Consider the following 25,427-nt stretch of genomic DNA (forward strand, 5'->3'; position numbering starts at 1 on the left):
ATATTTTTATCTATTACTAGACATGGTATGTTCTTTTTCTCTCTGCTTGTCCATGTGTTCCAGACTTAAAGGTTGATTATCTGAAAGGAACCCATCTGCCCAATCCTATCTGTATGATGCCTGAAGGAAGACTTTCAACCCATCTGTCCCATTCTACCACACCCTACAGAAATCCCAACATGAAATAGATAATAAGACTAGTTAGCAAATACATCTAATAGATGTGGACATTGGCACAGAGCACTGCCAGAGTCTGTCTGCTATCTGATGCCATTTGATCCAAGTCCCAATATTGTGGAATTATACTTCTTGGTGGTCCTGCTTTTAAGGCAACTGGTGCTGGCAAAAGGTATCAATTGACTTTTAGTAGAGTGGAATCATAATGCTAGCATTAGACAGGAAGTTTAAGATCAAAGCTTTGCTTAGAGGGCTGCAGCTGCATCACAAATGCCAAATTCAGTTTCATTCTTTGTTCAGTGGTTGTTTCATTAGTCTGATAAAACACTTAAGATAAGCTTAAGGTATTTCACTTGTTTGTCCATACTTTCATTCATCATGTTTTTTTGCTCATTGCCTACCACGTGTCAGGTACCACAGGAGAGGTTGATGTACAGAAATAGAAGTCGTGAACCTAGCTTTCAAGAGATGTCTCAATAAAGCCGTGGAGACAAACAAATGAAAACATAATTGGAAGTGTCACCTCCTCCAACGCGGAGGGGGACTAAAGATAAAAGAAGAGATCGGAAAAGGCACATATTTGTGGATGCGCTTTATACCTTCAGGAAATTGTAGGGAACGGGTAGGCCTGGACTGTAGGATTTATAGAATGGTGGTAGATGATGAAGCTTCTTGGCCTTATGCATTATGTTACGGAGTTTGGGTTTTATCATGAAGGCAGTGCACAGTCACTGGGTGGTTTTAAGCAGGGACGTGACATGATTAGATCTGGTCTTAGAGTGATCACTCTTGGCAGTGTGGGGCATGTGTTGGAAGGGGCACAGTGAAAAGTGAGAAGGCTGCGAGGTGTTTCAGAAAAGAAATTGTAAAAGATTGAACTAAGGCACTGGAGTTAGAGAGGAAGAATGAATTAGAGAAGTACTGAGGAGGTAAAAAATCACTAGAACTGCGTGGCAATTTTGACGTGAGGAGGGGGGTTGGTTAGGATACATCTTAGGGTTCAGGTTGGGAGATCTGGGTCCACGGCGGTGCCAGGACAGAACCTCCTTCCCACCACTTTTTAGTTGAGTGACTCTGGTAAATCAATGAGCTTTCTCTTTCTAAAATGGGAGCAATAATAATCATGCTTATTTTATAGAGTTTTATAAAAATTAAGTGAATTAATATTTATTAAAGTGCTTGAATAGTATCAGCCACTTAGTAAACCTGTACAGTAGTTTGTTGATTACATAGATCCACATTTGTCAAGTTGAGGTTTCAGTGGGATGTGTAAGCGGTAACATGTAGAGGGCAAATAGATTTATGAGAAAGCACAGGAGAGAGGACTGTGCTAACTATATATGGGTCATCAGCCAAAATGTGCAATCAAAGCTGTGAGATAGAGAAGAAAAAATGACCAGTGCTGAAATTTTGGCAAAAACCAACCTTTTAAGGTAATGGAGGAAGCTGAGTTCAGGAAGGAGAACGGAAAAGAAACAGCTATGAAGGTAGATGGAAAATGAGAAGAAAATAACGTCTTGAGACCCCAGCGGTTCTGGCGCCGGGCGAGTGGAGCCGTTTCTGGCTCTCCTTGCCGTCCCGGGGCAGGGACGGGGGCGGACGTGGTCGGTCGCCGCTTCGGGGATGTAGTCGGTGCCTCCGCCTGGCAGGACCGAGCGGCAGCCCGGGTTCCCGCTCTTGAGAGCGAATGGTCACTCCCCTGCAGGGAGGGCAATCCGGCCAGCTTTTCTGTGGGTCGCGGGCCCCTGCGGGCTCGGGGCAGGGGCTTGCCTGTCGCACCCGCCCTCAGCCCGCTTAGACTCCTCGGCGTCACCAACGCGGACCTCGGCTCTGGGCCATGACCAGAGTTATGGGAGAAACATTTTTGATGTAACAACCCCCAGTGATAAGGACAGCCAGCAGCAAGAAATGGTATAGCAGAAGATACGGCACCTGGTAAAATGTTATATTCTAGATATGATTGGTGATTACAAGGTCCCTGTATAAATTAATTCTTCTCAACTCTTTGGGATTTGAAGAGAAAACGCCCGGTGTCGTACCTAGTGAACGTAATGGTTTTCAAGAGGTAGTCCATCAAAAAAAAAAAACAAAAAACAGACTTTCCTTGAAGTTTTTTCAGAAAAAGGAAACCAAGAGAGCCTTGGATTTCACAGATTCTCAAGAAAATGAAGAAAAAACTTCTGAATATAGAGGGTCTGAAACTGATCAAGTTGTTCCTGCAGCACAGTCCTCACCTATCAACTGTGAGAAGAGAGAAAACTTGTTACCGTTTGTGGGACTGAATAATCTCGGCAATACTTGTTATCTTAATAGTGTACTTCAGGTATTATATTTTTGTCCTGGTTTTAGATCTGGAGTGAAGCACTTATTTAATATTATTTCAAGGAAGAAAGAAGCCCTAAAAGATGAAGCCAGTCAAAAAGATAAGGGAAGTTGCAAAGATGATTCTTCAGCAAGTTATGAACTAATATGCAGCTTACGGTCCTTGATCATTTCAGTCAAACAGCTTCAGGCTAGTTTTCTCTTAAATCCAGAGAAATATACTGGTGAACTTGCTACTCAGCCAAGGCGACTACTTAACACGCTCAGGGAACTCAACCCTATGTATGAAGGATATCTACAGCATGATGCACAGGAAGTATTACAGTGTATTTTGGGAAACATTCAAGAAACATGCCAACTCCTAAACAAAGAAGTAAAAAATGTGGCAGAGTTATCTACTAAGGTAGAAGAAAAACATCAGAAAGAGGAAATGAGTGGTAATAACAGCATGGAGATGGACAGTATGAGGCATTCGGAAGACTATAAAGAAAAATTGCCAAAAGTAAATGGGAAAAGAAAAAAGTGACACTGAATTTAGTAACATGAAGGAAAAAGTTAAAGTCTCTAAGGAACACTAGTCTTTGGAAGAAAACCAGAGACAAACCAGATCAAAAAGAAAAGCTACAGTTGATTCATTAGATATTCCTGCTAAAATAATCCCCAAGTACATTTCTGAAAATGAGAGTGCAAGACCCTCACAAAAGTAATCAAGAGTTTATAAACTGGTTAAAGTCTGCAGCTAAGCAACCCAGCATTATTTCTAAATTCTGTAGTCTGGGTAAAATAACAACAAACCAAGAATCCAAAGGACAATCTAAAGAAAATGAATATGATCTTGAAGAGGACTTGGAGAAGTATGAGAATGATAATACAGCTAATGGTTGTGTACTTGTATCTCCAGGGAATAATGTTATGCCTGTTAATGAAGTTAAGCCCATAAACAAAGGTGCAGAGCAAATTGGTTTTGAGCTAGTGGAGAAATTATTTCAAGGTCAGCTGGTATTAAGGACTCATTGCTTAGAATGTGAAAGTTTAACAGAAAGAAGAGAAGATTTTCAAGACATCAGTGTACCAGTGCAAGAAGATGAGCTTTCCAAAGTAGAGGAGAGTTCTGAAATTTCTCCAGAGCCAAAAACAGAAATGAAGACCCTGAGATGGGCAATTTCAGAGTTTGCTTCAGTGGAGAGGATTGTAGGAAAAGATAAATATTTCTGTGAAAATTGCCATCATTATACTGAAGCTGAACGAAGTCTTTTGTTTGACAAAATGCCTGAAGTTATAGCTATTCATTTGAAGTGCTTTGCTGCTAGTGGCTTGGAGAAAATAAAGAAGATTAAGGGGGGAAGTGCCATATATCCTTCACAGAAGCACCTGAATATTAGTACTTATTTCAGTATCCTTTGTGTTTGATTGTTATGGTGGTGGACTTTCCAAAATCAACACTTCTTTACTGACACCTCTTAAACTGTCACTAGAAGAATGGAGCACAAAACCAACCAATGACAGCTATGGATTATTTGCAGTTGTGATGCATAGTGGCATTACAATTAGTAGTGGGCATTATACTGCTTCTGTTAAAGTCACTGACCTTAACAGTTTGGAACTAGATAAGGAAAATTTTGTGAACGACCAATGTGTGAAATAGGTAAGCCAGAACCATTGAATGAGGAGGAAGCCAGGGGTGTGGTTGAAAATTATGACAATGAAGAAGTGTCGATTAGAGTCAGTGGAAATACCCAGCCAAGCAAAGTTTTGAACAAAAAATATGTAGACGCTATCGGAGTTCTTGGAGGACAAAAGAGTAAAGCAGATTATGAGTTACACAACAAAGCATCTAATCCTGATAAAGTTGCCAGTACAGCATTTGCTGAAAATAGAAATTCTGAGACTAATAGTACTAATGAGACCCATGAATCTGATAGAAACAAGGAATCCAGTGACCAAACAGGCATTAACATGAGTGGTTTTGAAAACAAAATTTCATATGTAGTGCAAAGCTTAAAGGAGTATGAGGGGAAGTGGTTGCTTTTTGATGATTCTGAAGTGGAAGTTACTGAGGAGAAGGACTTTTTGAATTCCCTTTCCCCTTCTACATCTCCTACATCTACTCCTTACTTGCTATTTTATAAGAAATTATAGAGTGAGTGTATTTTCCTTGCGTATATATTAAACAGACCTGGACAAACATCGGTAAATTGATTACATCAAAAAAGTCTTTAGCTTATCTTTTGAAGCTATTGGGTATTACTGGTCTCTCTAGGTTTTTATATAAATAGTGAAATTTGAATTATTGAAAACCATGTTAATTTTTAGAATTCATTTTCCTTAGTGGAGACTAGTGATTGATGCTTTAGCTTCTGGGAACAAACTTGTATAGGTTCTTAACTGAATTATTCAAAATGGAAGCATTTAAATACTTTGAATTTACACCTATCTTTTGTGTTTGCTTTTTCAAATAAAGTGCTTGTATTTGTATCTCCATATTTTGGAGTAATTATCTACATGATGTTTATAGCTTCTGTGGTTTTTCAGCTAAGAAGCAGAATCTCATTTCAGTACAGTTAGTTTTGTAAGTCATGAAGCCAAATATTTGATGGGCTGTGTTAGAGGCACATGTATGTATTCACAGTAGTGCACATTTTGTGCCTTGAATCACTTTGAAAAGTGTCTCAGAAAACCTGAAGAGTCAGTCCTCTTCTATCTTCACAAGACTTTTTATATGTATTTATGAAAGTGATTCTGTACCCTAGTAAATCTTTTTCGGGATGGACTAATTTGTATCTCTTCATAGTCATACTCTGCATGATCTGTATATAGTGCATTGAACTTAGAGGTGTGACCTTAAATTTAACTTTTTTTTAAAAAACCAAGAGGTCGGGCTTCCCTGGTGGCGCAGTGGTTGAGAGTCCGCCTGCCGATGCAGGGGACACGGGTTCGTGCCCCAGTCCGGGAAGATCCCACATGCTGTGGAGTGGTTAGGCCCGTGAGCCATGCCTGCTGAGCCTGCACATCCGGAGCCTGTGCTCTGCAACGGGAGAGGCCACAACAGTGAGAGGCCTGCGTACCGCCAAAAAAAAAAAAAAAGAAAAGAAAAGGAAGATAATGTCTTGAAACAAAGGAAGAAATTTGCAAGAAAGAGGGAGTGGTTAGTAGTATGAGATACAGCGGAGAGAATAAAGAAAGCAGGAAAGGAAATTGTCCATCTTATTCTTTTTTTTTTTTTAATATAATGGCTGTCAAATATAGTTGTGATAGAAAATGTTACTTTGCATGTTTTTTTAAAATTAATTCTTTTTTTTTGTTTAGGCTTTTTTTTTAAACATCTTTATTGGAGTATAATTGCTTTACAATGTTGTGTTAGTTTCTGCTGTATAACAAAGTGAATCAGCTATATGTATACATATATCCCCATATCCCCACCCTCTTGCATCTCCCTCCCACCCTCTCTGTCCCACCCCTCTAGGTGGTCACAAAGCATGAGCTGATCTCCCTGTGCTATGTGGCTGCTTCCCAATAGCTATCTATTTTACATAAAATTAATTCTTATCGGAGTATAGTTGCTTTACAATGTTGTGTTAGTTTCTGCTGCACAGCAAAGTGAATCAGTCATACGTATAAATAGATCCACTCTTTTTTAGATTTCCTTCCCATTTAGGTCACCACCGATCATCGAGTAGAGTTCCCTGTGCTACACAGTAGGTTCTTTTTTTTTTTTTTTTTCTGTACGCGGGCCTCTCACTGTTGTGGCCTCTCCCGTTGCGGAGCACAGGCTCCAGACGTGCAGGCTCAGCAACCATGGCTCACAGGCCCAGCCGCTCCGCGGCATGTGGGATCTTCCTGGACCGGGGCACGAACCCGTGTCCCCTGCATCGGCAGGCGGACTCTCAACCACTGCGCCACCAGGGGAGCCCCCACAGTAGGTTCTTGAACAAAGAAAAAAATTCGACACAATACATGAAAGACAGTAACTTCTAATAAGCTTAATGCCATTTACCTATACTTTAACAACTTCATTTTTTGGCTTAAAATATAGCCTTAAGTACAATTGAACAGATTCAATCTCATGTTTGAAAATAAACCGTTGTCTATATTAAGAGTGATGTCATCAAACCTTTCTATGCTTTCATGAGTAACAAACTTTCTTTTCGATGATAAAATGGAGCAAAACAGTAGATATTAAGGAGAAAATAGATTTGCCCCGTCTCCACCCCCTTCCTCCCCACTTCTCTCACTTTCTCTTTCATTGAATGCCAACTCAGTGCCAAGCATTCTTCCTGGGACTTGAGTATTCAGCAGTGAGCAAGACAGGTAAGATTCCTGCATGCACTCTTTTGTTGGGGAAATAGACAATGAAATAGTAAAGTAAATGGGGAAGATAATTTTAGATGGCAGTACATGCTCTGAAGAAAACTAAATGGAGGAGTGAGCTGAAGAGAGGTGTTGGCACCATAGATTAGGTAGTCAGTAAACACTTTTCTGAAGAATCAGTGTGACTACAGACCACAGAGCCAAGAAAGAGCTAGACTCACAAAGATTTGAACAAGAGGGTTTCAGACAGAAGGAGGAGCTGGTGCAGAAGTCCTAAGGCAGAGCCAGGCATGTGCTTTACATAATTGTGAGGCAGAAAGGCTGCCTTGGTAGCTGGAGACTAGTGACAAGTAGGCATGAGTTTCACAGTGTAGGATGGATTTTAAGCTATGCAGGGTTGTTTTCTAAAGTGATGAAGAACGCGAGTGAGTCCAAATTGTGCTGAAAATTGCTACTTTTTGATAATCTCATGCATATGACTTTAAGAAGACAGAAATTAGTTTAGGACCTTCATGAATAGGGGAACTCTAGAAATCTGGATTATAAATCTAGTTTAGCAAGTCATTATTACAACTTCTGGAAAATTCCTCAATAGTGGATTTATAACTGTGATATCTCAGACCTCAGAGATTATGTGAATCATCTGTATCATTGTATGGATAACGGAACTGAGATCCAAAGAGATTATTGATTGGTTCCAAGGTCTCATAGCTCGTAAAGAGCAGGACCAGGATTAGAGGTTATTTTAGTCACTTCAAATATTTGTTCTTCAAGCCTTTGCCCAAGGACTACCTTTACTATGGGCATTTTCCATTCAATAGGTTTCAGTGTATCTTTTCTCCTGGTCCATTCTTTCATTCGTATTGTCATTACTGCATTCATTTTACTATTATGAAATGGTATGTTTTCATGAATGTCTTCTCTGTATTAGATGATAGGCTTCTTTACAGAATTTTGTAACCCTAGTACCTTGTGCATAGTAGGCTTCTGATAATGTGCTGTGTGACTGATTAGTTTATTGATAAATGAATGGACACATCTAAGTCTGTCTTTCAGCTCAATGCCTTTTTCTTGTAATACATCCAGTCTATTGACACCTAAATGTCAACATCTGTGAGGAAGGGCTTACAGTGTTAGTGTATAAATGACCACAATGTTTCCCCCCTCTCCCTATATGAAAGGAATAAACAGGGGCTAAAAACACATTGAAAAAATTGATGATCTTGTACAAATCTAAATTTTATTCTGTCTAGGAGAGGAAAGCTAATAAAAATGCCTGACTCAAAGCCTGTTCAATAAGCATTGGTTTGTTGAGTGTTTTAAATGTTTGTATTTCTTTGTACAGGAATAGCTGTCTGAACTCATCCTTTTCACCAGTGTCCTTTTTCAGTTGAGACATCATTTCCATGCTTTAATATGCATCCTTTGTTATGTTAGATATCAGTGATATTAACATGTTATTGATCCAAATGTGCAACTCACTGAAAGTGTTTTAATATTATGCATACTTTTAAAATTGCAAATGGAAAATTCTCTTGTGATAGTTTGTAGGAGGATTTCAGAGAGGGATAATCAGTAATAATATATGTGTGTCTTTAAAACTTAACAGACGTCTCCTTGATCCCTAAGTAAACAACACATGCCCCACATTTCAGAGTCCCTTCGGACTCAGCAGTGCATTTTTCCTTCAGCCTGTCAGAGCCAAGTCACGTGATGCACTGCCTAGTCACTCAGTAATTATGCTAGGAACTGGGTTTTTATCCTAAAACTTGTCACATATTGTTTTGCAGAGCCAGTGATGTGTATTTGTCAGCCCTGTCTCACATTTGTAGCCAGGAGCCTAAGGTCATCATTAGCCCATGACTTTGATTGTCAGGAAATGAAGTACTAGGTGTATGGAAGTTTCTTTCATTGCTTGCATGATTGGGACTTTCTCAATCCTAAAGAAGAAGAAAAATCCATACACAGTTTATTGCCTTCCAAACTGACAGTTCTGTAAGGCTCATTGGATGATTAAGTAATAAGAAGGAGACAAACCAGAGAAAAGTGTAGATTAAAACATATCCTCCAGCTTAAAGACACAATACCCAGTAGTCAGACTCATTGAGTAGCCAGCGAGAATCTTGTGGTGATGTTTGTTTAAAAATAATATATTAAGGGAAAAAAAACAAACCAAACAAAAATATATTCTTTCAAGTTTATGATTAAAAAATAATACCACAAATTTAATGTGTAAATATAAGTGTACATAGATATCTATAAAGTAAATGGTTTATAAGTTAGCTAATAGAGATCATCAGTCAACAAATCAGTTTCTGTTTATACTGACCGTTCTCTAATCAAACTACTAGTTAATAAAAAGGTGAAATCAAAGAGATGTGATTTTTAAATATCATACTTAACTGTAAGGGCAAAAGCATAAAACCTTTGTTCTTTACAGGTTCAGGAAGCACTAAACTCCACTTCTGTGAGTTCCTCAGAAGATTGGTAGCCAACAGTTAAATAATACATATTTCAAAGTTAGATCAGGCATAGAAATATCTGTTTGTTTTCAGATGGATATTAGTTCTTTGACAAATATCACATTCTTCTTCTTTTTTTTTTTTTTTGATGTGAAACATTTTTTAATTTTTTCCATTAAATTAACTCCGTACAGAGACAGCATCAGATGGGTGCCAGGGTCCCTTTTTGCTCTCATCTCATCTCGTCTTCCCTTTTTTTCCCTCTGCCCTATCCCCAGGATCCTCTCCATCCAGTCAGTGCTCTCTGTGGTCAAGTCCATGGAAATTCCTGGCTCTACTACAGTTCTAGGAGGGCAATTGTGAGACCTCTCAAACCTTCATGTTAATTGACTAAGGCCTTTTAGGATCTTTAGAGTGTAGCACCTACAAAATAAACACACAGACACATTTTGAAAACAAGAGTTTTTTCCTGCAAATATTGCTCTCCTCTTATAGTACAACGTGGGTATATTATTTTACTAAAGACCTTCTGCTCACCCTGTGTGAGAAAGCGAAAGATTCGGGGGAGAGGGCAGGGAAGATGAAGAAAGAATGGAGTGGTAGATGGAGATGCAAGTCATGTCCAGAGAGCATTTCAGGCAATGGAAATAGCATGTTGAAGTCCCCAAAACTGGGAAGCTGGAACATTTGTGGAACTAAAATAAGGCCAGTGTAACTGAAGCTTTGTTAGCAAGAGAGAGAATGGTTTGTGAGATAGAGCTGCGAAATCAGAGAAAGCAGAGCATCGTGGGTCACATTAAGGAGCTTGACCTTTACCCTAAGTAGGGAAAGGGTGGATGGTTTGGGGGAAACCAGAGGGAAGGCAAGTGAAGTAAATGTTGTAAAAGTTTGGTTAAGAAAGATTGGAAGCTGGCCCATGTATCACATTATTCTTAAATGTATATGTATTTTTAAGCAAAACACGGATACAAGAAATAATCCTTCTATCTTGCTGGGTTTGTCTCTACTAAACACAATTGTAGTAATCATTTTACTTTAATATTTTAATACTTTCTAAATCAGCATTTCCCCAAATATATTTTGGACACTTGAACTTCTATCACAATAACATAAAATTCCTTAGAAATTTATTAATTATTTTAAAATGTTTAAATAGTTAATTATATGATAAATTTAAAAATTGTTAAATATTAATTATTTTTTCATGGAAAAGCTAGATAATTTTAAGCAAACAAGTGAATGAATGAATGAATGAATGAATACTTTATTTTCTTGGTTAGAAAATTCTTATGACAGTATTTGAGTTTAAGAGGAATTTAATTGTGTTTTCTGCAGTTCCTTGGTCTGGACATTCAAGTAAGTGATCACATAATATGTTTACCTTTGAAATGTCTAGTTTCTAGTACCTTAGGGATAGGACCTTACTTGCTAGGAAGAGCTTGCCTTCTTTCTCTTAATTTCCAAATTTAAACATTGATTTTAAAATGTTTCATTTCTCTATTGTTACTACCACTACTGTCTACACTGTTATTACCACTAAGAGCCAACATTTTTAAGAGCATGTATTATATGCAGACCCTGCCATGTATCTTTAACATGTACTAAATTATTTAAGCCTAATTAAAAATGGATGCTTTTACTGTGCCTATTTTATATGAAGTTGCAGAAACTGAGGCTTACAGAAGTAAATTAGCTCAGTCTTATTTATGAAATTATAAGGGTTTTTATACATGTTGCAAATATGTGAATGAATATGTTATATATTAACTTTTATTTTAATTTCTATCAACTGTTAACAAATTGAGAGCCCTCCTCATCAATGATGGAAATTTGTCAGTTTGAATAAAATCACTCTCTGAGGGGCTGGAGATTGTCATTTGGTAATGTCTACTGGTTATTCTTATAACCATGTCTTATTTCATTGGGCTGAAAGCCCTTCCACCCTCCTTTTTTTTTTTTTCACGTGGGATTGATTTTGTTGAGGAGGGGTGTTTTAGGGCTAAGTGGGTCAAGTATACACTGGGAATTAAAAGCTAATTCAGAATAAAACAGGCTTCACAATTTAATTGATTTATCACTATTTGTCCAGAATGTTCTGGAGGCTCTACTCTGAAGAAAATAGCTACAGCAAGACATGAGAAAAATAGTCATGCTTCAGTTGGAAGCTCAGCTTCCAAAGCCATCAATGTATAACTTAGTTCTGAGGGCAGGAGAAAATGTGTAAAATTGATATTGGGGGTAATTTCTTAACCTATCTTTTATGGGCAATCATGATATTTATGGAATTTCAAGGTTAACTTGGAGGGAAATACAGATTATTTAGAAACACAATTTGTTGTTTTGGATTCAGTGAACAGGACCCGACAAAAAGTTTATTAGGGAGATGAGTCTAAATTTTTGGTCAATATTTATTAAATATATGCAGTTTTTTTTATACATCAGTTATACCTCATTAAAGCTGTAAAAGAATTTAATGCGTTAGAGAAGCAGAAAAACAAATATAATTTTGATGAGTTCCCATTCTATTGATGAACAAGTACGTATTGATGAGTGTCCTTGAAACATAATAGTTTATTATGAACTATGACACACACGTTCAGAAAAGTTTGCAAAGTAAAAAGTACAAGTTCAACTAAATAAGAATCCATTCTAGTGGGTATGTAGTGGGATCTCATGGTTGTTTTAATTTGCATATCTCTAATATTTAATGTGATTTGAGCACTTTTAAAATTTTTATTTTCTATTTGGTATCTTGTTTTGTGAAGTAGCTGTTCTCTTGCCATTTTTTTTTTTTAAAATAGATCTTTATTGGAGTATAATTGCTTCACAATACTGTGTTAGTTTCTGTTGTACACCAAAGTGAATCAGCCATATGTATACATATGTCCCCATATACCCTCCCTCTTGAGCCTCCCTCCCATCCTCCCTATCCCACCCCTCTAGGTCATCACAAAGCACCGAGCTGATCTCCCTGTGCTATGTGGCTGCTTCCCACTAGCTAACTATTTTACATTCGGTAGTGTATATATGTCTTTGCTACTCTCACTTCGCCCCAGCTTCCCCCTCCCATCCTGTGTCCTCAAGTCTACTATCTATGTCTACATCTTTATTCCTGCCCTGCCCTTTTAAAATGATGAATTATCTTTTTTATATTGATTTGTTGAAGTCTTTTTTTCAAATCAAGCAACATTTATTAATAATTACTATTATTATTACAAAAAGCAAATATTTGTTTTCTTTTTAACATCTTTATTGGAGTATAATTGCTTTACAGTGGTGTGTTATTTTCTGCTCTATAACAAAGTGAATCAGTTATACATATACATATGTTCCCATATCTCTTCCCTCTTGCGTCTCCCTCCCTCCCACCCTCCCTATCCCACTCCTCCAGGTGGTCACAAAGCACTGAGCTGATCTCCCTGTGCTATGCGGCTGCTTCCTACTAGCTATCTATTTTACGTTTGGTAGTGTACATATGTCCATGCCACTCTCTCACTTTGTCACAGCTTACCCTTCCCCCTCCCCGTATCCTCAAGTCCATTCTCTACTAGGTCTGTGTCTTTATTCCCGCCTTACCACTAGGTTCTTCATGAAATTTTTTTTTCTTAGATTCCATATATATGTGTTAGCATACGGTATTTGTCTTTCTCTTTCTGACTTACTTCACTCTGTATGACAGACTCTAGGTCCATCCACCTCACTACAAATAACTCAATTTCGTTTCTTTTTATGGCTGAGTAATATTCCATTGTACATATGTGCCACATCTTCTTTATCCATTCATCTGATGACGGGCACCTAAGTTGTTTCCATCTCCGGGCTATTGTAAATAGAGCTGCAATGAACATTTTGGTACATGACTCTTTTTGAATTTTGGTTTTCTCAGGGTATATGCCCAGTAGTGGGATTGCGGGGTCATATAGTAGTTCTATTTGTAGTTTTTTAAGGAACCTCCATACTGTTCTCCATAGTGGCTGAACCAATTCACATTCCCACCAGCAGTGCAAGAGTGTTCCCTTTTCTCCACACCCTCTCCAGCATTTCTTGTTTGTAGAGTTTTTGATGATGGCCATTCTGACTGGTGTGAGGTGATATCTCATTGTAGTTTTGATTTGCATTTCTCTAATGATTAGTGATGTTGAGCATCCTTTCATGTGTTTGTTGGCAGTCTGTATATCTTCTTTGGAGAAATGTCTATTTAGGTCTTCTGCCCATTTTTGGATTGGGTTGTTTGTTTTTTTGTTATTAAGCTGCATGAGCTGCTTATAATTTTGGAGATTAATCCTTAGTCAGTTGCTTCATTTGCCAATATTTTCTCCCATTCTGAGGGTTGTCTTTTGGTCTTGTTTATGGTTTCCTTTGCTGCGCAAAAGCTTTGAAGTTGCTTTAGGGTCATCATATGACCAATATTTGTGAATATTTTATGCAAGCTTGAAAAGAATATGTATTCTTTGTGAGTCTAGTTTTGCATCTACACATATTATGTTGTTTGCTAATTATATTAGTCAAAACTGTTGCATCCTTACTATTTTCTTGTTTATTTAATTTGCCACTGTTATTTTTGGTATATCTGCTCATTTTTGCTTTATTCTGAAGCTATGATGCTAGGCACATACATACTTACTATTCTTATAACATCGGTGTCTTTTTTACTGTGGAGTATCCCTCTTTATTTCTAATTGTTTTCTGCAAGAGGATTGGTTAAAATTACTTAGTTCACCATTTTGGGAACAAAATAGATGTGAACTTTGCTGGAAAGACACAGCTCCTTCTCTCAGGGAGTGTACTGTAAAGAGGAGGCAGTCTGATAAAAGACACTTACAGTACAGTCTTGAAGCACTGAGGTAAAGCATGGCCTGTGTGGTAGCCCACAGTGGGCTACTGAAAACAGACGTAGTTGACAAGGAAGGCTCCCAGAGGAGGTGGCCTCTGAGCTGGGTTTGCTCTTGTTTGGGGACTCGGTTTAGGTGGCTCAGCTCTCAAGCATGGCGAGGAAACCGGGGCGCAGGTGGCGGGGAAGGAAGGGGTTCTAAATGCACAAAGCTGTTCCCAATCATTTGCTATTTCAAGGAGTTTTCTGATGTCCGGTATTGTAAATAGGTAGCACTGCAGTGGAGAACTTTGAGCATGAACCCTTGCCCGTGTTCTATACTATTTCTTTAGGACAAGTTCCTCGAAGAAGACTTACTGCAGCAAGAGGTGCGGACATTTTTATGCACAAAAGGGGGCATCTAGCTCTAGGTCATAGGAGGCTTTCAGAAATAAATTATAGTGGAGCCAAGTTTTGAGGGATGATTAGGAGTTAGACAGGATGAAAGTAGGCATTATAAAAGCCTGGGAAATCTCACAGGCACAGAGGAGGGTGGAGGTAAATAATTCAGGGTGGGCTGGCTTAGTCACAAGCTGTGGGGAGTCATGCTAAAAGGGTGGACTTAAATGTAAACTAGGTTTATATTTGATTCCATCAAAAAGTTCAGTTAATAAAATCATATAAAGTCCTTTAACCTTTTTCTTACCTTTGAAGTTCATGGAATCCATTTGTACCATATTCCTCAAATCATTATAACCGTTATCTTTTATATACCAGAACTTATTTTCCTTCCATCTCCCCAGGTGATTTTAGCATCTGGAACATATTCTGTTTCCCCTCCGTTGCCCACCATCATCCTAAGTTGTGACAACTTCCGTTTACTTCTTTCCTATTCCGCTATGTCCATGTGTCCTCGGATGGGACTTATAAGTCTAAGCCCAGCTTCCCCACTTTTTAGCTGTGTAATTTCTGACAGGTTCTTTAACCTCTCTCTGTCTCTGTTTCCTTGTGAGAGCCTCAACAATACCCTTCACAGGGTTATGATAATTAAATGAAATCACATATGCAAAAACACCTGGCTTGTCTTGGCAGCATGACGACAAGGATTTCCCCTCCACTGTGAGTATCTGCATTCATCCAGGTTGAAAATGCCTTTTGTTACAGTTTAGAGCAGCTTGAAGCAGCTTTGAAAAGGGAAATCAGAGAAGAACTGCATGATCCCATGAGCCTTCTCTTAGCGGTGGCTCCTCTCATTTAGGGGCAAAGCCCAAGCTGGTGAGAGCACCTCACCTTTCTTTGAGCACTCGATTTGAGAATAAAATGGGGAGTCCGGACTTTAAGGCTTTCCCTTTACCAGCTTTCACACATTTGAGAAGCACTGCATTTTCATGTTAAAATAGTATCTATTTCCTTCTCTTAGGTCACTCTTGCCTTCTTTCTGCTCCGTCCCTATTCTCCATCTTTCCCTTCCTCCACATCACAAAAAAGAATACAAACTCTGGTCATTTCAGATACCAAAAGATCACGGCAGGCTGACTAATTTTGCACAGGCTTTCTGTGAAAGCTCCACATGTGCTGCCGTTTTGGGTTGCATAATTGATTTAATCTCTGATTTTAGAGGAACACTGAACTCTTTTCGTGGGACTCTGCGTACATTTCTCTAGGGCAAAAACTGTCCTACTTTTTTTCTCTCTGGTATCTGTTTAGTGCTAGACCATTTTCCCCCAAGAATCTAAACTACCCTCTGTGAAATAAATGAAATCACAGTTGGAAAACGGCTTACTGGCCAGATAAGAGCTATACCACGCACATTTTCTTCACATTCTCCTCCTCCCCACATCCCTTCTTTCTGCTCTCGCACATCTTTGTTTTGGCTAAGAGGATGTGTTAGTCACTCAGCTGAGGATTGACGTTCCCTACGTGGAGCCTCTGTGTACCTTAGCGTTTTCTTGGGAAAGCACACGCTGTGAGGTCCAATCCTTGCATGCCCGTTGGCCTACTGTGTGACTCCAGGGAAATTTACTTACCCCTCTGAGTCTTACTTTCAACAGTCCCTGTAGACCAATGGTTGTGCAGGCTGAACTCTAGAGCTAGGTATGTAGCAAGCTGGAAACTCACACCGAGCCTTTGGCTAACCAGGTATATATATATGGGGTGCCAACTGGGGAAAATGATTTTATGCCCCTGAAAGACCACTTAGCCAAAAGCACAACCAGGCAATTTTAAGTTTCCATTTACTTCATTTTACCATATTTGGCAACCTCATTTTACCATATTTAGCAACCTCATTTTACCATATTTGGCAAACTCATTTTGGGTTATGTTTTCAGGAATTTCTAAGTGGAAAGGCATGTTTGATAGCAGATGTGTTTTGTCAACTTCTCTGATACAGTATATAGTTTGGAGACAATCTTCTCACTAGTTGCTTCTTAAAAAATCTAATGCTTTGTAATATTTTATGTACTCTAAGGTATATTTTCTGAAGAAAATAATCTTTGTCAGGTCCGTACTCAGAAACACAATTTTAGTAATTTCCCCAAATTATTCTCATACTGTGAAAGTGACCAAAGTCTGCTGTTTACATCAGTAGATTAAGGTCAAAAGTTAATTCCCAACTGCTATTTGAGTATCACAGCTTGAAGGTTGTGTCCTTTTACTGCTAAAAGAATTTAGGCTTAGATGATAACCTATTACTTGTTTAATAGAACACAGCATAAACAGACCATTGTTCAAATTCAGACTGATACTTACTAGTTGGATAAATTTGGATGAGTCCCTTAACCCCTTAGCCTCATTCTGTATGAATATTTAACACTGAGATAAGAATCATATTTACTTCTCAAGTGTGTTGTGAAGATTTTTTTTTTTTAAATGCCAGGGGAATGGGTGCAGTAGATTTATGGTAATCAGTATTTTTTTTTTTTTTTTCCGGTATTTGGGCCTCTCACTGTTGTGGCCTCTCCTGTTGTGGAGCACAGGCTCGGGACACGCAGGCTCAGCGGCCATGGCTCACGGGCCCAGCCGCTCCGTGGCATGTGGGATCCTCCCGGACCAGGGCACGAACCCGTGTCCCCTGCATTGGCAGGCGGACTCTCAACCACTGCGCCACCAGGGAAGCCCCAGTATTTTTTTAAAAAATTTATTTATTTATGGCTGTGTTGGGTCTTCGATTCTGTGCGAGGGCTTTCTCTAGTTGTGGCAAGCGGGAGCCACCCTTCATTGCGGTGCGCGGGCCTCTCACTATCACGGCCTCTCTTGTTGCGGAGCACAGGCTCCAGACGCACAGGCTCAGTAATTGTGGCTCACGGGCCCAGTTGCTCCGCGGCATGTGGGATCTTCCCAGACCAGGGCTCAAACCCATGTGCCCTGCATTGGCAGGCAGACTCTCAACCACTGTGCCACCCGGGAAGCCCCTGCTGTGAAGATTTAATGCTAAAATACATGTAGAGCAATGTGGGGATCCAGCCGTAGACAGTGTATCAATCAGGTTTTGCTGTAATAATGTTGTGTAACAAAGAATCACCAAGTCTCAGTGGCTCACAACAACAAATATTGATGCAGGACTTGATTTGACTTGGTTCCAGCTCATGGGTTCTGTTCGGGTCTGCTGTGTACGTCTCTTCATCCAGGCCTTAGAGGTTATTTAAGGAATTCTCCTTTCATGGCAGAGAAGATTACTGCAAGTGATCTGGTGAAACTTGCCAAGCATTTTAAAGCATCAACTCGGAATTGGCATTACTGTCACTTCTACCCGAATTTCATTGGGCAAAACAAGTCATGTGTCCAGGCTCAATATTAATAGGTCAGGAAAGTATACTCTGCCCTAAGAAGAGTGAATATTTGCTGAACAATAATCCAATCTCCCTCAGAGAAGTTTACTGCATCTCATTTTTCCACCTTTTCTTTTTTCATCTATGAACACTGGCTTTTCTCCATCTAGTCTACTTTATAGCATCTACTTTGCATTCTCAAAATTACATCACAATTTCCCTCTCCCTCCTTAAATTTCAAATTAATTTACATGATATACTTTTCTTGTAAACAGGTACTTTAGAAAATCCCTTAGAAAAAGAAAAAAAGCTTCTGATTCTCCTTAGAGCTTCAGAGGGAGTCTTTTGTGACCGTTTCATCGGAATTCGTATTGATCCAGGAACAATTGGTAAGAGTAAAGTGCAGCTTTATTAAAAATGAAATGTGTGTGTGTTTCTGATAGGGAAGTACCGTTCATAGAACACCTACTAAATTCCAGGCACTCTTCTAGAGAATTTATTATTTCACTTACCAGCTCTCCTGTAAGGAGTATACATTTTACAGATGTCAAAACTAAGCCTCAGAGATGGTGAACAATATGCAGAAAGCCACACAGTTTTATACTTTCAGAACTTAGATTCATATCCAGATTGATCACACACCGAAGGCTGGATGAAGAGTCTGTGTTATCAACTTTAAATTCTGTGTGGTTACTGATATATTTTTTAAACTGATAGCTCTATAGATTACTAAGAAACATTTACTGTTGGTAGTTTCTTCCTTTGATACTGCCACAATACCAAATCCTGTTTTATTTTATTATTTTTTTAATGTTTATTTATTTATTATTAGTCATCCATTTTATACACATCAGTGTATACAGGTTAATCCCAATCTCCCAATTCAAATCCTTTTTTAAAGCACAGAAGAGCACAGAAACTAGGACTGGACTTGTATAACTATGATGTAAGGGCCACGCAATAACTTAGTTTTAACGGAAAGGTATAAGAGGCTTTTTATAGATTTCTAGCATTTTAAAATTATATTTGTATGGTAATCCTAATTTTTTTTTAACATCTTTATTGGGGTATAATTGCTTTACAATGGTGTGTTAGTTTCTGCTTTATAACAAAGTGAATCAGTTATACATATACATATGTTCCCATATGTCTTCCCTCTTGCGTCTCCCTCCCTCCCACCCTCCCTATCCCACCCCTCCAGGCTGTCACAAATCACCGAGCCAATAGGTAATCCTAATTTTATAAGATTTCAGTGACTCAGTAAAAACAATCATGTTAGGATAGTTTGAAGTTTGGTAACCTGGTTTCATAAAGTATAGCCATTGCCGTTTAATACTTTGATAGTGCTTTATTGTTTTCAAATGATTTTTCATATATGCTATTTAGTTTATCTTTTTAAGAATATGAGGTTAAGAAATATTTTACTTTTTTCAAATTGACAAACTAGACGGATCACAACAGGAGCGTGGACTCTTTTTGCCTGTGGTGTCCACTCTGTTCCAGGGAGTGCCATGTTGAACTGGACTTTGTGTTAGGAGCATATGAGGGTGCCTGTCTTGATCCCCAGTGCCAGCTGTATTGCCAAACAAGTGTTTCTAAAAATTTCTCTGATACTAAATTGAAAAAGGAATGAAATGTTTGTCACTGCATGCTTAAAATTTGGTGATATCATAAGTAAATAACATATTTTAATCTCTTCAAGTATTATAATCTCCTTGAAACAACTAGGAAATGGTGTCATTTTACAGTTAACCTTTGGTGATTGGGAATGATCAAGAAATCTGCTTTCTGGTAAATTGAAGGAAATAAACTGGTTTTTGTTAAAATCTTTGTAGTTGGAAATTTCTCTAAACTATTCCATGTTACTCTCCTGTCTAGCTTACTTAGCTAATAGTGATTCATTTTTTGATGATGATATTATTATTATGAAAGATTGATTCCAGGTCATGTCCTAAAAGTGGGAGTATTTTTTCCATTTCCACTGATCCTTATTTTAGTTTTATTATCTTCTGAAGTTTTGCTGAATTAGAGTATGGTAAAATTATGGATGTTGACTTAAACACTTGGTTTGGTTCTAATTAACTGAGCTTTTTTAGTTCACATTGGATGAAAACCCAAGGCATATTATTTGTACCTTACTGGTTTTTACTTCCCTTACACATTTTCTGCTAAAATTTGTGAAATCTTTAGATTTCACAATTAGTGATTTGCAATAAAATAGGGGTGCACTAATCCAGGAGTATGAAGACAATCAATCCATTTGGGTGCAGGAAGAAAATATTAGAACTTTTATTCAAACATGTATGAATATATTCATTTGTATGTATGGTTATTTATCTACAAACAAATAGACGTGTGTTAGGTGTGCATGATCATAATTTTGTTACTGCTTGGGTTCATGCTCAAAACATGTTTAGACCACTAGAATATGAGGAATTTTGTTTCATGTGATTTTAAATGGCAGTAAAATGTGTAAGAGGAAATACCTGAAGGAATAAAACTGGACTGCATCAAGCATGTCCCTGGTAAGACTTTAATTTATGAGTCTGAAATAAATTATATTTTGAACAAATGAGCTAGAGATTTATCCTTTGATATCTGTAATACAAAAGTATCTGAGGTCCAGCTATGGAAAACAAAGCTAATAGCAGCAAATCTCTTTCCTCAGGAAACAAAATTACCTTGCCTTTGGAAAGTCTACTGTATAACACAAAATATCAAAACCAGTTAACTTCCAACAGAATTGCAAATGGTTTGGAGTGACTTACTGGTAGAAATCTAACTAGTTAGCTGGGAATAGACCATTAGAGTGGTCTATTTCCCAGCTCTTGGATTACTAGATGTGGTGTAGCATTCATTTCTCTATAGCTTTTGAGAGAATAAAAATGTTTCATAGACAAGTGAGATGTTAAGTGTTCTTTTTCTGATAAGGTGGACATCTTCATATATAGTTTCTATATCATGTATCTTGCACAATAAGCTCTCTAATGAGTTTTGCTTATGTGGCCTTAATTTCTTGGAAGGATTTTCCTATCCAACTGTTGCTCCTTTTATTTTCAGGGGTGTTTGGGAAACTTCAGCTTCATAGTGCTTATCCTAAGAAATCCTGGACACATCTTGGGGCTGACATTGCCTCAGGCAATGAGAGGTAAGGAATGAGAGTAACTTAGGGATGTAGTTTTTGGTTTGGTTTGCTTCTGCTGGAGGTTTTGTTACAATATGAAATTAAATTTTAGATTAAGGATCATAATTTAAGGATGAATAAATAGAAAAATAAAAGGCTAGAAGGAATTTAAAATATTCTCTGTAACATAATGGAGGAAGAACAAAACAAGCTAAAGGCAGGGGGGATATAATTAAGGAGTAAATTTTAGATCATACATGTTTTCTGCTGCCAATAAATCTTTAAAAATATGAATTCTATGAGATAATAGATGAAATATAAGGAGGGACCGCAATGTCTGAATTAAAATGATAGGTGGTGAAGAGATAGATAGAAATGAAATAAGAGTGAGATGAAGCACATAAAGAATCTTACGGAATTTAAATTGCAGTAATAGAATTTAATAACGCATTGGAGGCAGTAAAGAATGAAATCACTACTGTGTCAAAGTGAGCAGGCAACATGAAGAAATTGATGGAGTCTACATGAATGAAGAAGACAAAATCAAGAGATAAAAATAATAAAAGAGAAGGTATTAGAAATAGAGAACAGAAAATAAAAGCGCATTTTGATAACTGCTCTTTTTAATGAGTCCAGAATAATGACAACACAAAGAATAACTAAAACTTAACTAAAATACACAAAACAGACCTGGGATTATTTCTATTTAATTTGAATAACATCGAGAATAATGATAGATACATATCCTCACAGTACAAGAAAAAAAAGTGAAAAAGTAAAAGAAAAACAAAAAGGGACATAAAGCTTGATAACATTAGAATTTTCTACAACATCAAATGTAGGAAGATAGTGGTGCAAAATCTAGAAATGTTCAGGGGAAAAAAGATTATAAGCAAAGGCCTGGCTTGTAAACATAGACCCTGCTAAAATGCTGTTCACATGTGAATGTAAACAAAAGATTTCTTTTGCTTTGCAAGAACTGAAAAAAATTCAAAAATGTGTTATAATAAAGAGATTAAACTGAGTCTAAAATTTAAGAATACAAATAGAATTCAGGAATTCTATAAAGGTAGATAAAGTATGGATATCAAAGGCAAGCATTGGAATAAGTTAAATATAATACTGTAACTATGGTTATTAAAATAAGACAAATTCTAATTGCACTTATAAAAGAAACTATATAAAATCTGAAAGTTAATGTATTAGTCAGGGTTCTGTTTCTATAAAATATATATAATAGTAGATTATATGTGTATGTATGTATATGTGTATATATATATTATATACAGTATATGTTATATATAAAGAGATATGTTTCAAGGAATTAGCTCATATGCTTAGGAGAGCTATAAGTTCAAAATTTTGTAGGGCAGGCTGGCAGGGTGCAAAGACTTGAGCAGGATCTGATACTGTAATCTTGAAGTAGAATTTCTTCTTTTTCAGGGAAACTTCAATTTTGCTTTAAGGTCTTCCAACTGATTGATGAGGCCCACCCACATTATTGAGGGCCATTTCCTTCACTTAAAGTCACCTGACTGTAGATGTTAACCACATTTGCAAAATACCTTCACAACAACAGTAAGCTTCCTGTTTGATTGAATACCTGGCTACTATAGCCTAGCCAAGGTGACACATAAACTAACCATCACAGGTTATAATTCTCAAATAAAAATCTAGGTTTGAAATTGGGGACTATAGCCACAGGAAACTGGAGATGGAACATAAGAGAGCCATAGGAAGTAAATATGTAAATATGAGTTAATTCTAACAGAATTAAAAATAGGACATATAGGGCTTCCCTGGTGGCACAGTGGTTGGGAGTCTGCCTGCCAATGCAGGGGACGCGGGTTCGTGCCCCGGTCCAGGAGGATCCCACATGCCGTGGAGTGGCTGGGTCCGTGAGCCATGGCCACTGAACCTGTGCATCCAGAGCCTGTACTCCGTGATGGGAGAGGCCACAGCAGTGAGAAGCCCATGTACCACAAAATAAATAAATAAATAAATAAAATAAGACATATACCTTCCAAATCACCAGAGAGAAAAAAGAATGAAAGAAACTATAAAATAAAGGGTGAAATACAGAGAAGACCATGAAATAGTGATAACTAAAACAACAAAAAAGGTACAAAATGACAATAAAAGTAAGAAAGTAAGAATAAATCTGCCAATTATAAAAAGAAAATATGCTTGTTAAAAATGACCCTATATAGAAAAAAAAATTAGTAATGAATAAAAATATAATCATAACTTTTTTTATCAGAGGAAAACAAACCAGTTCAGAAAAATGTTTAGTTAAATATTGGACAAAACGAATCCTTAAAATAAAAATAAAATGGAAGCAAGGACTTCAAAATTATTCACAAGAAAAGTAAAAAATCAGAATACATACATTTTATATTAATAAAGACTTCAATCTTCAGTGAGACCCCAGTAGTAAGGAAAGTTTTATACCAGATAACATAATATAGAAATATATAAAGTAAATCGGTAAAAAATATGAGAGGAAATTAACAGAAACAAAAATAGTAATGAAAGTAATAAAATTTACTTAACTCTTTCAGTTTTTAACCTTTAGATTAAAATTATAAAGAAAATATTAAGAAATATAACCAATATAATAAAGGCAATTTAATTTGTATATATGTATACTATATCTTTACTCCAATATATATAATTAAAAACCTTAATGAATTTTAATAAACAGAAATTATATATTGATACAATATAATCACAATAAAATAAACATGGAGATTAAAATAAAAGTTTAGCCAACAACCATAATCTCTTGCAAGATGGAAGAAAAAAAAGATAAACGCTCTCCTACATAACTTTTGTATCTGAGAGGAAATCAAACCTTTATCAATAGACTACTTGGAAAATAACAGTAATGAGAGTATTACATGAGAGACAGCCATACGTGTCATCACATTAAATGCTTTCATTGTTGAATAAGAAAGTACAAAATAAACTAAGTTGTCAATGTAAGAAATCAGAAAGAAAATAACCAACAAATCTAATGAAATCAATCTGTACCTGATAAAGGCAGAAATTGATGAATTACAAAGTAGGAAATTAATAGACTTGATTTTTTTTTAGAGGTACTGGTTTAATCTCTAATAACTAACCATACAAAGAGAACAAAATGTAATTCAGAAATGGGGATACAACTATAATAGATACCAAAGAAATTAAAATTGTAATCTAAAAATGTATATATCTATATAGTGTCATTCTGAAATTAAAAAATTATATATAGAAATATAAATGATTGGGACTTCCCTGGTGGTGCAGTGGTTAAGAATCCACCTGCCAATGCAGGGGACACAGGTTCGAGCCCTGGTCTGGAAAGATCCCACATGCCACGGAGCAACTAAGCCCATGCACCACAACTACTGAGCCTGTGCTCTAGAGCCTGTGAGCCACAGCTACTGAGCCCACGTACCACAACTACTGAAGCTGGCATGCCTAGAACCCATGCTCCACAACAAGAGAAGCCGCCACAGTGAGAAGCCCATGCACCACAACGAAGAGGAGCCCCCATTCGCCGCAACTAGAGAAAGCCCGCGCACAACAACAAAGACCCAACACAGCCAAAAATAAATAAATGAATAAATTTTAAAAAAAGAAATATAAATGATCATAATCAGCTAAAGAAGAATAAAACTGAAAGAACCAATAACAGCAAGACATAAAGTTATCACAAATTTATTCCCAAGAATACATTTGGCTCAAGTAAATTTATGTCATGTTTTTCTAGCCATTCACTTAGTCATCAGACACTTATTGTGTTGTACAATCTATTCCATAGCATAGGAAAATATGTGAAGCTTTCCAATTTGTTTTAGCAAGCAAGCATAAAGTAATTTATAAAACAGCTGCTAAAGGTAACTCAAAAAAAGAAAACTAAGGCAACATCCAAGCCATATCATAAATAAAACAGCAACAAATGAAATCCAGTAATTTATTTTTTAAAAAAAGAGTATGATTTATTCAAGTGAAGGATGGTTCAAAATGAAATAATTAATTAATATAATTTACCTAAACAAAAAACATAAAGACTAAGAATGTGTTCAGTTTGATACAAAACAGAAATGCATTTAGTAAAATTCAGCTTGCATTCTTGGAATAAACAGTAAATTAAGACTATAAGGATACTTTTTCTTCTAAAAATAGAGATACCATACAACCCAGCAATCCCACTACTAGGCATATACCCTGAGAAAACCATAATTCAAAAAGAGTCATGTACCAAAATGTTCACTGCAGCTCTATTTACAATAGCCAGGACATGGAAGCAGCCTAAGTGTCCATCAACAGATGAATGGATAAAGAAGATGTGGCACATATATACAATGGAATATTACTCAGACATTAAAAAAAAAGAAATTGAGTTATTTGTAGTGAGGTGGATGGACCTAGAGTCTATCATACAGAGTGAAGTAAGTCAGAAAGAG

General features: G+C 37.1%; 1 protein-coding gene across 23 annotated transcripts in view; it reads left to right on the top strand.

Annotated features, from left to right (window-relative positions):
* PKHD1 (PKHD1 ciliary IPT domain containing fibrocystin/polyductin) overlaps positions 1 to 25,427 on the top strand; it is a 623,301-nt gene that overhangs the window by 283,391 nt on the left and 314,483 nt on the right. For all 23 annotated transcript variants that reach the window (XM_029242351.1, XM_029242350.1, XM_029242348.1 and 20 more), the window contains 2 exons: positions 18,125 to 18,238; positions 20,910 to 20,997. In XM_029242351.1, the coding sequence (XP_029098184.1) occupies positions 18,125 to 18,238; positions 20,910 to 20,997 (202 nt within the window). The remainder of the gene's footprint in view (positions 1 to 18,124; positions 18,239 to 20,909; positions 20,998 to 25,427) is intronic.

Source organism: Monodon monoceros, unplaced genomic scaffold (genome assembly GCF_005190385.1).
Source record: "Monodon monoceros isolate NGI ecotype Baffin Bay Population unplaced genomic scaffold, NGI_Narwhal_1 Super_Scaffold_3, whole genome shotgun sequence".
NCBI lineage: Eukaryota > Metazoa > Chordata > Mammalia > Artiodactyla > Monodontidae > Monodon > Monodon monoceros.